This window comes from Schistosoma haematobium, chromosome 6 (genome assembly GCF_000699445.3).
Source record: "Schistosoma haematobium chromosome 6, whole genome shotgun sequence".
Classification (NCBI taxonomy): Eukaryota; Metazoa; Platyhelminthes; class Trematoda; order Strigeidida; family Schistosomatidae; genus Schistosoma; species Schistosoma haematobium.
Window position 1 is genome coordinate 10,568,116 of NC_067201.1, and position 19,488 is coordinate 10,587,603.

Consider the following 19,488-nt stretch of genomic DNA (forward strand, 5'->3'; position numbering starts at 1 on the left):
GATTGATCAATAGAGTTAGTTCGGCATTAAGACTAGACAAACATAACAGTAACCATTACTTAGTGATCCATTAGTTGTAAGGTCACTTACTTACTTGCTTCCCCTACTTCTTTTTACTTACCTAATTAATTAATGGATGGATTAGTTCACTATATGAGCCTGCTATTCCACCAACCAGAGTTGAAATGTATAGAACTTTACAAATTAGATCGAAAAGAGAGAGTATTACTCAAAATCTCTCATTGAAAGTAATTGGAATTAGGGCTGATCAATCAAATATATGTACGATTGATCGCTAATATTTTTATATTGATATGGTGGAAGAAAAGTCAAAATTCAATTGATTTACTCATTATAATTTCTGTTCAACATTAATTCCGTTTTAATTGAGTGTAATATAGTACTTGTTTCGTTTTCTTGTATAACATTTTATTCTATATAACTTATGCTATTCTTGTATTCAGTTAACATGAATGATACTCAGCATATGATTTGTTATAATTGTAAGTATTTTTGATATATGTGATTTCATTCTAATTATTAATCAAAAAAATGGATCTATGAATCAATATATAAATGAGTGTATTTTCGACTAGAGTCGTTGTTGTCATGTTTCGAGGTTACTATAGCAGAGCTTAGGAGCCAAATCTAGCATTCAATCTAGATAACACTTCATATATCTTTTTATAGATTTAATATTTTACATTTAATGAAACCAATTAAATTAAATACACGAAATGAAACACTAAAAAGTAAATAATTTATGTATTGCCGATATCATTAATAACAATATGAGTATAATAATTTACAATGTTTCTTCTTATCTTGAATACACTTAGATAAATCAATTATGCGTAACAAAAATTCAATGTTTCAATGCTTCATTTGGAAATAAACTGAACAGAGTGAGTACACTTATGATGATGATTATTATTATTATCTAGAATTATGGCACTTTTTAAATTTCTATTTCTCAAATATGCTTGATAATATGAGGGGAAAAAAGGTAAAATTATGGTAAATTCATTTTAGAAGGGCTTTCCTCTATAAGATTAACTATAAATAAAATTATACAGTTTAACTAAATGAAATCATCGAAAAAGAAAATGGATTCATATTTATGAAATAGTTTATTTACTTATTCAATACTTCCATTTAAAGAAACCAAAATGATAAATCTGTATGGTTTATACGATACATACGCACACACACAAACACACACAAAAATAGATACCAGTTTCAAATAAATGACATAATTTTTGATGGTGGAATTTGTAATTCATAATTAACCTGTTTAATAAAGAATAGAATAGTAAACATGAATTTAAGTACAATGAGTTTGTTGTTAATAATAAATAAAAGTTTCAATAGTCGAGATCATGAGTCAATTGAAGCTAGACCACCATGGAAAACCTGGAAGCATTGGACGGCCATTTCGTCCTATTGTGGGACTCCTCAGTAGTGCGCATCCACGACCCCGCCCCGCGGGTCAGTTGTGAGGTAGTAACTCACTGACGACAGTGGTGAATGTGTCGCTCAATTTCGTGGATTAGTCGAAGTTAGACATTGACACCGTCGGATGCCGGTTCAGTGGTCTAGTTGGTTAAATACCTGACGCGGGACTGATAGGTCCTGGGTTCGAATCCCACGAGGTGGGGTCGTGGATGCGCACTGCTGAGGAGTCCCACAGTAGGACGAAGCAGCCGTCCAATGCTTCCAGGTTTTCCATGGTGGTCTAGCTTCAATTGACTCATGATCTTAATTTTTGAAATTACTACAATCTTCACAAAACCCCTTCTGATGCAAATAAAAATCTAAATAGCGAATGAGTTCAATGGATAGAAATCATTGATTCCTTAATCAGTTATTCTACATTGATTTAAATACATAAATGTTATCTTAGCACAATGAGATAAAATCAACCAGATGACAATAATAACGGTTACAGGAATTGTAAAGAAACAAATAGACTGGATTGATTCCATGTATTAATTAAATTGCTCCTAATCTTCTTCTTCTTCTTCTTTTTGCAACTATCTCATCCATTACCGACTAATACAAATTCGGTTGGACAGTAATTGAATATACGCAATTGTAGTAAGAGACGATTTAACTATGAGGTAAAAACTTTCAGAGCTATTGTTTTTACGACTATATATATATTGATCACATTTTTATTTTATTATTTTCTTACAGCATTTTGCACTTATAAACTAGAGCCGATTATTTGTGTACCCAGTATTACGTTTTTCACATCTTTAATTCATTACCCCATGTAAAAACTTTTACATATTTGGGCAGCATCATTGATGAATATGGTGGATCTGATGCAGATGTGAAAGCGCGGATCGGTAAAGCAAGAGCAGCATATTTACAACTGAAGGACATCTGGAACTCAAAACAACTGCCAACCAACACGAAAGATAGAATTTTCAATACAAATGTCAAGACAGTTCTACTGTATGGGGTGGAAACCTGGAGAACTACGAAAGCCATCATCCAGAAGATACAGGTGCTTATTAACAGTTGTCTACACAAAATACTTCGGATCCGTTGGCCGGACACTATTAGCAACAACCAACTGTGGGAAAGAACAAACCGGATCCCAGCGGAGGAAGAAATTAGGAAGAAGCGCTGGGAGTGGATAGGACACACATTGAGGAAAGCACCCAACTGCGTCACAAGACAAGCCCTCACATGGAATCCTCAGGGCCAAAGGAAAAGTGGAAGACCAAAGAACACATTACGTCGAGAAATGGAGATAGACATGAGGAAAATGAACAAGAAATGGATGGAACTAGAAAAGAAGGCGGAGGACAGAGTGGGTTGTAGAATGCTGGTCAGCGGCCTATGCTCCATTAGGAGTAATAGGCGTAAGTAAGTAAGTGATTAATACTATTATACAATTGGTTTTCTGCGTGGTCTGGTCTTGTGTGCATATAAATGAATGTCTAAAATATAATAACGATCTCGAACTGACGATCATTGATCTTATGTTTTTCCGCTTCGTTTCATGCTAATTATTATTGGGCCAACTGTCAACACATAGAGTATCAGTCTTCAGCATCCTTGCTGCGTATTGGTTGATTAATGTCGTGGGTTGTTGGACATAGCAGTAATATATTCAGTGCTTTCTTGTAGTTTTCTAGACTATATTATTATTTACAAGTAATTATATCAACATTTCGAATACCCTCAAAAAGTGGCTTTTCCATTCATCAATTTATTTTGAAACAGTGAGAAGGAATGCAAATTTTTCATCAGCCAAATCAAGCGACTAGAGAAGCAAGTTATCATCTATCCTATTAGTTTCCAAACAATGATCAGCCTGCTTAGTGTATAGACTATCATATTAGTTTAATTGTAAAATAATTACAAATTTCCTTGAGTTTTCCGGGCTTCTAAAAACTTTAACGATGGGTATTCTTGTACTCTTCAATACTTTGAACACTGAACGTTGTTCTTTGAAGATTCTAATCGATTTATATTATTATTGCTCAGTATTTTAAATACTTGTTCAGTGAACTTAACTAATAACCACGGTTTTGAGTAGGAACATAAAGTTTCGCGGAACATATATATTTTAAATATAACATGTTGTTTAATGTACAAATCCTCACTTGATTGTTGAATTAAACTATAATTTAACATATCATTCTTTGTATCTACTCAAATGACATTTATCTTCATTAGAAAATGCACAAAATTCCAACCGATACCACTCAAGGTAGTTTTACTGTTGATTAATTTCACTGTACTATCATTCTCATGAATTTCCTATATTCTACTCTCATAACTTCAAATACAAGCATGGAGTTTCTAGGATCTATGATTAATTTAAGATAAAATGTTCTTGGTACAAAGTTTAAATAATGAAATTATTAGTTCTACTGATTTTCTTTAAAAAATAATCAACACATATTTCTTACCTTGGAATTCATATATTGTTGTAATAAATGTCGTAGTTCAGCATTTTGTTTTCTTAAACCGTCTGTATCATGTATTAATTTGGCTCGATGTTTCAGTACATTGTAATATTTTTCTAAAGCTAGATATAAATTATTCCATATATCTTCCCATTCTTCAGTGACTATGTTCTGTCTATATAAGCATATATATATATATATATATATATATATATATATATATATATATATATATATATATATATATATATATATATATATATAGTAAGAATGAAAAGAATATTGTTAACATGTATTAAAAAGGATATTTTTCATTTATAATTTTAGAATGGTTGAATTCACAAGTCGATGTAAGCTAGACCACCATTGAAAACCTGGAAGCACTGGATACAAGATCATGGGGCAATTGAAGTTGAACATTAATGCCTTTGGATATCGGTTCAGTGGTCTAGAGGTTAGGGATTCGCACGCCCGGGTCCGAGTCCAGCATAAGGAATCGTGGATGCGTACTTGTGAGGAGTCCCACACTAGGACGAAACGACCGTCCAGTGATCCAAGTTTTTCAATCGTGGTCTAGCTTACATCGACTGATGAATTCAATTATTAAAATTACTACAATCTCCACAAGTTTGCAATACATTTCGAACAATCTGATCATACATATACTTGTTAAGAACATTGATATATAAAAATAAAAGGTCAACTAGACTGGAAACGGGGTAAGAGGAAACAAGGATAATAATACGAGTAATAATAATGTGAACACAATTTGAAACCTGGTCACTTTGGATAATAAGTCAATATTACCAGGGTAGGTTTAAGATGAGAACAAACTGTTTTTGAATACCCCATTTCCAGTCTAGTTGACCTTGTATTTTCATTTATCAAGGTTCTAAACAAGTATATGTGTGATCAGATTGTTCGAAATATATTGCGCTAATATATATCATCACATAGTTGTGATAATCTTCGTCTTCTTATTACATTATCGAAATCCATTATTATTTTTGCGTTTATGACTAACTAACGGATTCGCACTGCTCCAACTGATTTTAAACTTTACCATCTAAACTCAGCAATCATTGTTTCTGATTACCTCATAGACGTCAAACAAGAAAGTTCTACGAGAAGACAACTGTTAGAAACGGGCAAATGAACCAAAAAAGGAGATAATTTGAAATATATTCCCCACGGATTCATTATCGATAATCTTTTTTGAGTAAAGACTGAGCTATTATTATTGTTCAATACTTAAGCGCTAATTTAATTTACTGACTGTCGATATATCATTTAAAATTCATCAATTATATTTAATTACTTGTATACTTGTTACTCAGTTTTTGTACCACAAATGACTTGGTGTTTTGTACAGATTAATGTTTATTATTTATGGCGCGTTATGATTTTATATTTGATATAAATGATCGTTATTTTGGGAAAAAAACAGATTGCTAGGTTGGGTTGTATCTAGTACCGTCTGATTGAGACAGTGGTTCTATGATCACTGTCACACACACACTCTCTCTATTTCGATTATCGATCGATTCACCTGTATTGCCAGCAGGACTAGTGACCTTCCATTCACCGATCGACATAACGACCGATAAACAACAACCGCGATTTTAACGTTTGTTGGTCCTCGAGATTATTTTAACCCATTGGTCAATAAGAAAACGAAGATGTAGAACAAACGTTTTCTACTGTTCTCAATTATTAGAACAATTCAATTATTATGGTGTGTAGATAACTCGGTTACAAGTGATACAAGACCAGAGAAATAGGGGAGTAAATAATTAATAATAAATTTGAAACCATAATACATATGGTAAAAATTTATGGATTAAACAAAAGCTTAGAAATGGTTCATAGAAAATACGACAATTTAAGCATCATTTACAATTTTCACTTTTACACTATTAGTTCCACTAAATGAATAATCATCTGAGATTTTTAAGTTTGAATCGGTTAAATATTTTCCTTTTCTGATCAGAAAGTTAGTGACTAAAGAAATTTCAATTATTTTCAGTATGATATTGTAGAGATTGTTGAATTTCATTAAAATCATGAACTGATCTAAGTTATACCATCAATGAAAACCTAAAGGCACTAGATGGTCATTTTGTTCTAGTATGAGACTCCTCAACAATGCACATCCACGATTCCACATAAGGAAACCAAACACTGTTGAATCCCGGTTCAGTGGTCTAGAGGTTAATCATTCGCGCAGGCGTGCGAAGCCGAATATTCTGATTTAGAGTCCCACGTACAGAATCATGGATACACGCTGCTGAAAAATCCGACACTAAGAAGAATCAGTCGTCCAGTGCTTCCAAATCTTCAAAGATAATCTCACTTAGATCGATTTATAATTTTAATTCAAAGCAATAATTTATATCAATTGATTAAATGAAATTTATTATTAAATAAAACAATTTTTGTTTAAAATTTCTTTTGGCATAAATCATGTCAACTAATATTTTTGTTGTTCCATTTGTATTATTTAAACTTGAATTAATATTGATTTAATTATTTATTTATTCTCTGAAGAAGTGGCTTACACTAAGTCACGAAACGTCAAAAAAAATTTAATTTTCCTACTCATTAGGATATCTACAAAGATAGTTATTTATTCATATCAACTAAAAGTCAGTCAGTAACAACGTAGAACTTCGTATGTACGTACATCAGTTCGAGTTGCCATACCACATTAGCACAGAGATGCAGTTGTCGATTTAAATCCTATAGTGGTAGAGGTAGTAAGAGTATAATCAGTAATCGGAAATATTAGGGTTCAAATATGTTATTCTAGGAGTATAATCCAGTGAAATAAATTTGGAAAGAGAAAAAAAAGAAATGGACATGAGGAATTCAGAAGATTAGAATTTTGGAGAACACAAAGAGTGGATGCACCTGCGTCATTGTAAACGATTTTGAGCCATGTCATTCAAGGTCTCTAACCATCGGTTCCTATCATCTCTCGGATTCAAACCAGGTAGTCTACACCTACCACTTATCAGTGACTTCATAGATTTATGCCACGTTTTGGTCTGGCCGCCCCAAGTTTTCTTCCAACCTACTCCTACATCATAAAACATCACATGTCGAGGCAGTCGGTGGTTGGGCATACGTAACATATGTCCCAGCTATCTCACTTACTTATATTTATTCCAATAGATTAAATCATTTGAATCATTACGAATTCTATAATCATCAAATATATTAATTTTATTAAAATTAAATGATTTTTTATTGATTTCAATATTATTTAATGATGATAAATTTTTCATTGTAATTAATGGTAAATTATTTTTGAATTTATGATTTAATTGAATACAAGTTTCTGTAGATTTTGTATTTTTATTGTTCTTATTATCATCATCACCACCACTACCACCATCATCATCATCACCATCATTATGATTATCGATGTTATTTTTATCCTCTGAATGTTTACATCTATGCATATCTTCAGTAAATTGATATATTGCATCAATCACATGTACCGGTGAAATTAAACTCCATTTTAATGAAGATGTTTGAGTTTCATGAGATATGGATGACTTTGGAAATGGAAAGAAAAAAAAACACCCAATAAAATCTGTTAGTTCTTTTATATCAAAAAAACTTATTCATCATTTTAATAGTTGAGATCATGAGTTAATTGAAGTTAGACCATCATGGAAAAGCTGGAAGTAATGGATGGTTGTTACGTTTATGATTGTTGTTTTTGTGTAAAGAGTGTTTTTTTCTTTTTTTTATATTATAAAGTAGTGTTTTCTTGAAGAATTCTCAAGCATTTATTATTGATGATGTTTCCAAAAATTATATATATATCACTGTTAAGCTTTCGAGTTGAAATCCATTGATTAACATTATTTACTTCAGTCTATTTCGCGATATTGTGCAACTATTTCAAAAATATATTTAGTAAATGACTGACTACCTCACTCCCAATGTAGTCGAACCTTATCGGTTACACTACATTTATCTATAAAAAATCCAAATAACTAAGTACTATTCTGTAATCTTGTCTCCGAATACCCTGGTATGGCCGAAGCTGAGGAGAGTCCGCTCTCCCTCTCGAAATGCTCTCACATGGACACGCGTAAACAGTCACTACTAGGGAAGTCCTATTCACTGCCTTCTCATAGCAGGGGTATTGTTTACGAAATTGAGAGGAGGAAAAGTGTATGTCCGACTCTTTAACCGGGTTGGTGGATATAGAGGATCCACCCAGGGGAGTTGGAAAACCAATCGTGCACACCGGCCCCGGGATCCTAAAGAAAGAAAAAGCGTATGATTCTATTGTTGGTCACGGGCTACCATGGGACTGCATCTCCTGACATCGCTCCACTGTCTTGTGGATTAGACCTGTAGGTCGAAGGCCCGGGGAGTGGCCCCCTAAGAAAACCACCTGGTTTGGGCACTCGGGTAGTATTCTAGCCCTCACACAAATCGAGTGATTTATGTTGCACGTATCTATTTGGTGCCTCCTTGTACCAATGTTTATCTGTTTAAGTAAATAAATATTCCATAGTTTGCGTATTGTTATTTTGTTTGTTGAGCAAATAAAATTCAGATTGTTTTCTTAAAGACAAATTCAAAATAATGATGATCTAAAATGTTGGGAAAATAACACTGACAACACTCATTTATATAAACAACTGTAAACCAAAATGACCTTAATTGACTACATTCAAGTGTTACTTTAACCATGATAAATGTTGTATTAAGTATCACTTCTTGGATCACTTGCAAATTGGTCATTACTAATTAGTTCATTTCTTCCTACTACGTAATGTATAAACAAGGTCTAAGCAACAAATATGTATTAGATTGAAAACAACCAACAGCTTTAAATCAAAACATAATGTACTTGACATTGAGTCACATAGACTAGTGGCAACATTGGAACTTGACTAATCGGATTCGATTAGTACTAAGGATTAGATATAAATGACACTGACCATTATTAAGTGAACAATTCATATGAATACCCTAGTCAAATAGAAGGTCAATTGTGAGACTAAATGGTCACCGATGACATCTCAGATTGTGAAGTTGGATGATTCGGCTTCGAATGAGACATGGAGTACCCATTTCTTGCAGATTCCTGCTGTGCATTGCTCACAAGTATCAATTGACACAAAATCTAAGTTAAATAGGATTCCTTGCTGACTACCTCCAACCATCAAGCAATTAAAATACATCAGCTGAACAATAAACATGAAAGTAATAAATACCTCTTAACAAGTGGTATCGTAGTAACAACATTAGACCAAACAATGGTTTGGAGAGAGATTTTGAAACTGTGTATATTATATTACAGATTAATCTTAGTTAAATAACCATTAAAAAACAGCGACCATTGGATTTTAGTATTGTCCTTCGTCAATGGACAACCACAAATCCATTGAGGATCGTTATCAAGACCTTTAGATCTTTTAGTGACAGTTTAACCTTTAGATCACTAAGCTAACATTCAATATCCTACATATCTAAAGTCGATCAATTCAAAATATTGTTTAAGCATCTTTTAATGCCATCGATTAGTAACTATTTCACGAATGATATGGTCATGGTCCAACAATTATCTCTTTCATCAAGTTATTACTAATTAATTATATACCTAATTAAAAGACAAACCATTTTAATGATGGCGAGACTAATTTATGGACGACCTTTGGACGAATCTTAAGTAACCTTGAGAAATATTAGCCAATCAGCAAACAGTCAGTTTAGAGTGAACATGTTATACAAAACCAAAGAAATAAAGTGGATATACTTCTTATACGTGGTTCAAAAACTTGTCAAGGTTAGAAAGAGGTTCAGAGGTTCTAAAATCGTAATGCATGCAGTAGAGGAAGTCGTCCATATGGCTACAGAATAGTTGGCCTCTGGAGCCATGATAAAGTCTCAAAAACTCTTTCAGCATCGACCACATAGGTTCAATATTATTTATGTGCACTCCGGTTGTTGAGTGCACAAAATGCTATACCTGATTGATTCGTTCACAAATTATAGTCCAGCCGTTTTATTTGTTATATCCGCTCAATTATCACGTTTTGTACAAAATTCCCAGTGAACCAATCGTACGTTAGCATTAGGCACTAAAGTTGGCGCTGTAACCTTGAAATCTCTAAAATGCCTCTGATTGGCTCGTCCAAAAATTAGAGTCTCGCCTTAATGATTGTTTTGTCCAAAAAATATATTTCATTTTTATCTAATGAAGGAGGAAATTTAAAAAAACGAGTACAGATAGAACAATAAGTTTTTTTCTTTACTTTTCTAATTTACTTACTTCATCAGTTTTTATTTCGTCATCTGAATGATCAATCTTTATTGAACATTTTCCATTAACAATTGACTGAACTTTATTACTTTCATCTTGTATAAATTTAACAGTTTCATTCATTTTATCAGATGATTCTTGTAAACTTTGTGAGCTGGTATATTTCGATGGAGATTTCTGAACAGATTCACCTGTGAAATTTGATTTAATTGGGTAAAATTTTTATTTAAAACTAATAAGATGATTATGAGCAAAGATGGACAGTGGCTAGCAGTGGAATCCAGGACGCGAGTTTCATTCTATTTCGGACTTGTCAGCTGGATATACCTGCATCTCAGAGTTGATGTCCACTCTAGGACTCGAACCTAGTACCGTTCGCTTCAAACGCCATCGCGTTATCCACTTAGCTACTGAGTCCTGACGACCAACTGTTTACTTGAATTTTCCCATTGATCATTGAGACTGCAATTGATCAGTCTCTTATTGGCATATGTGCATACTGTGCGTACTGCCTTGATATTGCCTTAATTCACTTAAGCTAGAGAACTATTGGAAACTAGAGGTTGGTGCAAATCTGTTTTGTGTTCGTTTTAGCCTCTTTAGTAGTATGTTCCTAAAACCTACCTACTTCTTCAAGATTTCATTTGAGGTAGCAACACATTCCTACAATTGAAGAACGTATGGAACTCAAAACAACTGTAAACCAATATCAAAGTCAGAATCTTCAACACGAACGTCAAGGCTGTCCTAATGTACGGAGCTGAAACTGGGAGAACTACTACAACTATAATCAAAAAGGTGCAAGTATCTATAAACAGTTATTTACTCAAGATACTCAATTTTCGTTAGTCGAATACCATCAACAACAGGCTACTGTGACAGAACAAACTAACTTCCAGTTGAGGGGGAAATCAGGAAAAGACGTTGGAAGTGGATAGGACATTTTAAGCGGACATGAGACGGATGAATAGCACCTGGAAACAAATGGAAAGGATTACTCAGGACAGAGTTGGATAAACAATGTTGGTGGGCGTTCTATGCTCCTCGAGGAGGGGTAACAGGCGTAAGTAAGTAAGTATCCATACTAAACGCACATTATTCGACAAGATAAATTGTTTAAAAGTAACCATTTATTGTTGATAATGTTTATAGCATTCATTTGGACTTTAAAAAGAAACCCCACCACTACGTCGAATTAATTAGTTTAATGTACATACTTCAATTTAATCAACATAATTCAGCTCATCATCTATGTTAAGATAGGACTTTGATCGGTACACATCGACTGCCTAGTGTGATCTGACAAAACACTTTAGCCCCCCTCCACTCGACAAACAAACAGAACCCACATAGATCATTTGTGGTAGAAACTCTCATAACTAATAAATACAATAATAATGTTTGCGAAACTCCGAAACACTCTAAAGTTCAGTCGAGTAAACACTTTTAAAGCTAAACTAACTAAATAAATACAAATGTTTATTATTAATGGATGGCAAATAAACAAATCACTAGAAGTAAACAACATAACTAAGGGGACGTATTTCGTCCTTATTCCTGACTTGTCGCTAGGGTGTACTGGGACTTTAGTACCGATGTTCACAATAATGTATGAATCCAGTACCGAATGAAATTACTATAGCATTTAATTATTATAGTACCTATAACAATGAGTGGATTAAGAATAGTGTACTAAGTAAATATGGGAAATCGATTGATGAAGTGGTAAATATTCATCAACTGAGTTGACTGGGACATGTGTTATGTATTCTCAGCCACAGTCTACCTCGACGGTTGATGTTAATAGGTGCAGACTATCTAGTTGTCGTCCACATGATTATCATAGCCAATGTTTAGAAATTTTGAATAATATGGCTCAAAATCATTTGCAATGGTGCAAGTGTATCCATTCTTTGGCTTTCTCCAAACTCTGGGTTAATGAAATTCTCAAATCGTTTTATGTATCTTTATTTCACTAATTTGTATTTCCTTGAATAGTATCTTCAATGCTTAATCTTTACTATTATTAATGATACTGTTACGAACTCTACTATTCTAAAATTTGGTGTGACAATTTCATCTCTCCGTGCTTATGTGGTATAACAATTTGAACTAATGTACACATGTACAGGTTCTACGTTGTTACTGGCTGACCGACCGAGTACATTCAACAATAATGGAAGTTGTAGTAAACTTATAATCCTTTAATAAATCAAGTATACATCAAGTTAATTTGTTTTATATCTGTAGAAAAATTAAATGCTGCAAATAACTGTGTTCAACTTTATTGAATTTTGAAAAGTTCAAATGACAATAGAATTGTATACTTACTTGATTCTTCAATGGTTGTTGAAGGTACACGTTTAAGCTGAGATTTATTATCTTTTTGTTGTTCGACAAAATATGTAAATAACATATTTAAATCTTCTTCTGTTTGTACACCTAAAACCTACAAAGAAAAAACACAACAACAACAATAAACCAACGATTCAAGATTGTAAGATTTCATGATGTTTTCATGAAACAATCATATCACATTTCCAAAAATTATGCTATCAAATAAGTGTATTTGTCATGATTCAGTTATTATAGTATATAAGCAGTTATAACTTGAGGCCATAATGTAGGATGACCACCTTAGAGACGTCCTTTGTCTTCACACACTATTTTTATCCAACAGTTGTAAAAGATTTTTTGAAGGTAACTTTTCACTGCCTCAGACTTATCAAAGTTAATTCACTCAACTGATTCAACTATAAGGATTAAGTTTTTTATTGAACTTGATAGTATTCAAGATAAAATTTTCATCTGTAAGAAAGGATAATAATGTTTTGAAAAATATTGACATTCTAGATTTATTCTTTTTTTAGGAAAATGAAGAAAAGATGATTATCTTGTTAGTTCCATTGGGTGAGATAAATGGATTAGATTCGTTCAGGTAAAATCGATTATTGAACAGAAAGACTAAAATTTCTATATTTTACAAAGTTGTATAAATCATTTCAGTTAGATAAAAGACTAAACTTTGACCGACAATAAAATGAGTATTGTAAAGAACATAGAACAAATAGAACATGACTAGCAGTGAAATCCAGGATGAAAGCACAAAACTATCGTTTCGTTCTAGTATGGGACTCCTCAGCAGCGCTCACCCACGATTCCCCACGTGGGACTCGAACCCACATTTGGTTTCGTCCAGGAACGTTTAACCTTGTGAATTCAACTGTTAAAGTACTACAATATTCACAAATATCCATACTAATAATAATCACGTGTTCACTAGTGATCAACTTCAAGATGGACTCCCTGGAGTTCTAGTGAGAAATCGTGACAAGTGGAGCCCAGTTCGTGTCGAATGTGAGGCAGTTATTTACCTCAGTCAATGGATAAAGGGTTGCGCAAGATCATGGATCGGTTGAAGTTAGACATAAACACCGTCGGGTGCCAGCTAACTGGTTGAGAGGTCAAGTGTTCCTCTGAGAGACCAAATGTCCTGAGTTAGAGTCCCTCATGAAGGATTGTGGATGTACACTTCTAAGGAGTCCCACATTAGGACAAGATGGCCGTTCGATGCTTCCTGATTTTCACTGGTAATCTAACATTGATCAGTTCATGATCTCCATAAAAACTCAACAATCTCCATAACCCTACACTGTTAATATTTATTCAATTTAATTTTTTTTCAAAAACCTACTTACCGTTAGTATTGTATCTAGACGTAGAAGTAACCCTTCTTCATATCCTAACGGTTCTAACAAACGTTTTATGTTTTCATCAATTAAAAATTCCTACAATTATTGTTATAACAAAAAAAGCATTAGTGTCATTTAACTAAAATGTAAAATGATAAAAGTTCGAATTTCTCTTTGTTTTTTTACCCATCAATTTTGAATATAATTGTTAAATCTCAACCAGTACTATTGTGGTGTGTGCTACTTATACTGACATAAGTAGTATATGATGTTAGTCGTAAAGAGAAGGTCTGGCAGAAGAGAGACAAGAGGATCGAACAACAAAGAATGGAAACAGGATGCAATTTGTATGAAAATGCAACAACAATGAAGTCTGGGTCATTTTGAGACAATTGGTGGACATTTTGCAAATTAAGCATTTGCTTTATGATTGTTAGATTTTATTAACAAGTCCTGTAATTTTGTGTTAAATACATTCGATTGTCCCCACCCGTGTTCTGTTCACTACAGCATGAGGCCAATCATCATTTTGTCAATGTTCAGTAAAAGTGTGATATCTCAAATTTTCTAGAATTATTTTGTCCATATGGTGTGTCAGTGGTGTAAGATTATAATTTCCTCAGATTTCAATTTAATCTTCTGTAGTTATCTACAGAACACGTCTGTGTAACACATTTCAACTTATCGTATGAAAAGAGCAAATAATAATGAAATTTAGAGCCTGAAATGAAATCCATGGTGAAAATTATGTTGTTACGTCCAGGATTCACTCACTAAATAATAATGCACGTATATTGAACATTGAAAAGCGAATCCACAACAAATTCTTGAACATATATTTCATCCCCAGTTAGTATAAACTAATGGATGGAAGAGATATACTCATCATACTGGGATTCAAATGTATACCACTTAGAAGCACACAGCCAATATACTTATCATTGAGTTACTTAGTAAAAAAACATTTAAAAATAACAACCATGGTTAACTGGTAGTCCAAATTCGATAATTCAATACTGTTTATTGTCGTATGATGTATTTAAATCATCATGTTGGATAAATTGGTTGACATACTTTGATGTAAATTTTTGAATGAATCAATAAACGTTCACTTCTTATAGAGTGGACACAGTCCACAGATCGAATGCTATCGATCATGTTGTAATGTGGCCACCATCTAATCTCAATGTATAGTGCCCGCAGTGTCGAGTCACTTAGCATTCGATCTGCACTAAATAAGGACTTGACACACATGACATTGATCACCACCCAGTGATCAATCAATTATAAATATTATGCGTTTTTAAAGTCTAATTAGATTATGAGGAAATAATACGAAAACTTACAGGCTCATAACACAGTAAGTGCAAAAATTCTTGTACAGTTTTTGATGAAACTTCTTTCAATGTTGTAGGTATTTTATTTTCTGAGGTCACATTCTGTGAATCTGGAAAGTTTCTAGAAAAATTTGAAGTTAGTCGATATTTAGAAAAAATGTAGTGGCTTATACAACGCTTAAATAGGTAATCCGAAGAATGAATCCGAGAAAATCAGATTGATTTTAGACCCAGATTTAGATGTACCGACTAAATATTCGCCTCATATAAGATTATGAAACATTTAATCTTCCATTAAATCATTGGCTTTAAAGTTATCTGATACTTTTCCACTTTGTGACTTCATATTCTCTTTTCATTGTGATTATCCATCTTCAATGCTTCCTATTACCGTAACTATTTGTACTACTCTAGTATTTCAGTGTAATGTGGTGTTGTGACAACCGATGTATAAAATGACACGTTTTATGTTGCGCTTATGACTGACTGACTGATTGGTTGACTACTAAAGTATTGGTGATTATTAGCAAGATGAGCTATTAATGAGTTTTCAATAGACAATCTATACATCTGTACTTTGTCTGAGTTTAAAACTATTAAATTCCAGTGTATACTAATGTTATGAAATGATCAAACTGAAATATTTCAAACATAAAATATCAACTAATCACTGATTCATCATAAAGTTAGACAAAGAAAATCACTATTGGTCTAAACTCAATGTTACATAGATTTTATAAATATCAATTATCAATAGTGTAAGTTTTATGCTTAATTGAATACAAGTTCTAAATGGGATAGAAGAATAAATTTTCAATTTACTTCTTGTCAGATTGTAAGGCTAATTCCATTGCAATTATAGCTGGAGGTATACTGGTGATCTGTTTCACTGGACCTACATTTTCCATGAATGTTCTAGAAAAAAAACAATGAAATGTACCATATATATGTCACTGGAGATCATCAATAGTAGTTACTGATTATGAACATATTCATTTTCTTAGTTATTTTTATTTACAACTATGATATATTCATTTATGGGATTTCGGTAAACAGATACTCGTAAAAGTCTTAAAATGAAGATAATTTTGATTAACATGAAGAATCTATGGAGATTATTCAATTTGAAGATAGTTTACGTCTCGCAGACCTATTGTAAGATCACAAGTGTTCAAAACAAGAAAGCATTGTATAACTGCTTTCGTCGTGGTATATAATTTCTTGGTAGTATTCATTTACGAAGCCAATTGTTAACCAAATTCAAGATCTTCAGACATTGCAGAGATTCTGTTATCATCAGATTTAGTAATGTGTTTTTTGAGCCTAATAGTTAAGCTACGACGTTTTCATTGTGTTACTTCTAAACAACATCATCAACTCAAACTAGTCAATGAGTAGAACGAGAGTTTCATGACTAAACTACTCAACAAGAGCACAAAAATATTCTACAATAAATTGTAAATATTCACCATCATCTCGAACTGCAAATGGGACTAAGAACTTCATATTTCATTAAGAATTCTGGTATAATGGCTCCTATGTTAATGATACCGACTTACGTTTTCGTGTTGAATTATTATTAGCGAAGCATCTTTGATGTTAAAGTTCAATCAAAACTACGGTTACGATAAAAGATACAACTTACTAATTAAGTGCACATTCCTGCACTCAATTTGGACCATAATTTACTTTTGATATGTAGAAGTTTTTAGTAATATTACCAGGCCTCCCAAACTGCACTAAGTAGATTGTGACTTAAGCCTATTTAAACACCGAAGCCTAGTACATTCAAGTCTCACTGAGAGTACGAAATGTTTAAACTACTAAGCCTAAGTTAACTGCATCATTTGTTATTATTTTGATCAATCTGTGATGTAAAGTGATCCCTACATAATGCCACTATTCAGTCAATGGCCTCATTCGCGACTTGTATACACCTCCAATGTTTACGACTTTCCACCTCACAAAATTAATTTTGAAGCTAATTATTGATAGTTATGTAACAAATCAAGTGTCAATCAGTTATTGTCTCTGATGCCAGAACTATATCTTTATAACAATCGTACGAAATGATCATGTTTACTTACTTACTGACCTTAAAAAATAATACCATTGAATGTAAAAATTGTTAATCAATGAAAGCACTGATGAATAGTAGTTTCGGTTCTGTTTAAATGCTCCACCGATTGAGCTAGCCGAGCTGCCTCCAAATGCCCTGGTACGGCAGAGAGTGGGGAGAGTCCGCTCTCACTCTCGAAATGCTCTAACATGGCCTCGCGTATATAGCCTCTGCAAGGGAAGTCCTACTCACTGACTTCTCGTGGCGGGGGTGTTGTTTACGAAATTGAGAGGACGGAAATCGGATGTCCGGCACCAGGTTTAACGGGGTTGGTGGACATGGAGAGTTCACCTAGGGGAGTTGGAAAACCCTCATTTCAAACCAATCGTGCACATGGACTCCAGTATCCTGAGGGAACAAATGGTGTATGAACCAGTCGTTGGCCACAGGCTATCATGGGACTACATCTCTTTATGATGCTCCACTGCCTTGTGGATCAGCCCTTCAGGCCGAAGGCTCCTGGTGGTGGCCCCCTAAGAAAACTACCTGCTTCGGTTTGGGCACCTGGGCAGTATTACAGTCCACACACATATCAAATGAGATTTGTGTGACGCATATGTATTTGGTGCCTCCTTGTACCAATATCTATGTGTTAAAATAAATAAATCTATTTAAATATCCGGTGAAAATGTCAAATAAAGAAGAAAAACTTTTATAAACTGCAATTTTGTTTTCAGTAAATGAAAAAAAGAAATATTTACATATCTGGTGGATTCCATGTTAAGCCAAGTTGTTGTTCAGTAATAATTCGATGTGCTTCCAAAAGACGATTACCTAATTGTTTCAAATTCTCTTCATTCATTATCCAAATATCATGAAAATTTCGTTGTACACTTTCTATTAACAATCTTAATTAAGGTGTGTTTTTAAAAAAATAGTAAATACGAGATTTGAATAACTCATTAAAATTGTTTGTTGTCTTAATTAAACAAATTGTTATTTATATTTTAATTAATGAAAAAAAAGAATATAAAATGATCATGTTATCTGACTTTTATTAGAAATCATATTGACGACAGAACTGTTCATCTTCGTAGTTTAAATCTAGAACTAACCATAGCTAGATCATTATTGAGAACCTGGAAGCACTGGACAACAGTTTTATCCTAATATGGGACATATCAGCAGTGTGCGTCTATCACATTGCATTTGTAAAGCAATCCAGGACTTTTAATCTCACGCGTCTACATTCATTGTACACCATTGGGTTCCGGCTCAATAGTCTAGAGGTTAAGCGTTAGCGCTTAAGACATGGGTTTAACTCTCTGCGGTTAGATTTTGTGTGCTCACTGTTGAAGAATCACATATTAGAACAAAACAACTATTCAGTGCTTTCAGGTTTTTCAGTAGTGGTCTAACTAAGGTTCGTTCGTGACATAAACTACGAAAGTTTTACAATCTCCACAAATCCCCTCTATACTAATTAAAATTATATATGATAATGTTTTAAGTATATATGATAAGAACGGTGATCGGTTTAACATAAATATAGCGTGCGTATCAACAATTATGTTTGCATTTCCCTAACTCATATCATTTGTGGCGAGACACCCGTCTTCGTACCAAGAAGAGAGCTTACTGTTTAAAACTTCGTTTTGTCTTAATTCATGATTTTTGAAAATGAGGGATATATACAGGTTACTAGTATTTGATAGTAGATGTCTTCACAGAATAAGTTAATCATAGTGGAACCACTGAGTGACTAATGCTGAGGTAAGGAGCACATTACTAAGTAGAATCATGTTGTGGACCTCTATCCACTGGTGTGCTTAGAATACTGATTACACGTACTCAAAAACCCCTTATCCTAATGTTCAGTATTGGCTAGAATAAAACCATATTAAAATCAAGCAAACAACATACAAACGGAGGTTAATAATAACTATGTTTTTGTGATATCCCAAAAATATATTTATTATTTATTTTCTACCCAATGCTCAATTTATTTGAGATATCAAGTCCAACCTTGGGATTGATACTTACAGACAAACGGAAGGTTCGAATCAAGTCATAAGATAATTAAAAATTCGTCTGAGCTACACCAGTAAATACAAACATCCAAACTTGGATCCCCTCAGTAACTATGATCAATGACTGTACACCTTGAATGATATGCCCTAAC

General features: G+C 33.3%; 1 protein-coding gene across 1 annotated transcript in view; it reads right to left on the reverse strand.

Moving 5' to 3' along the window:
* Window positions 1-1,239: 1,239 nt before the first annotated feature.
* The window catches only part of DRC1 (DNA replication checkpoint protein Drc1), a gene marked incomplete at both ends in the record, with an annotated part of 35,073 nt that continues 16,824 nt past the window's right edge, over window positions 1,240-19,488 (reverse strand). The window contains 9 exons of the mRNA XM_051219449.1: window positions 1,240-1,290; window positions 3,930-4,101; window positions 7,083-7,486; window positions 10,228-10,409; window positions 12,550-12,667; window positions 13,917-14,006; window positions 15,257-15,368; window positions 16,070-16,162; window positions 18,068-18,214. Coding sequence (XP_051065453.1) covers window positions 1,240-1,290; window positions 3,930-4,101; window positions 7,083-7,486; window positions 10,228-10,409; window positions 12,550-12,667; window positions 13,917-14,006; window positions 15,257-15,368; window positions 16,070-16,162; window positions 18,068-18,214 — 1,369 coding nt within the window. The remainder of the gene's footprint in view (window positions 1,291-3,929; window positions 4,102-7,082; window positions 7,487-10,227; window positions 10,410-12,549; window positions 12,668-13,916; window positions 14,007-15,256; window positions 15,369-16,069; window positions 16,163-18,067; window positions 18,215-19,488) is intronic.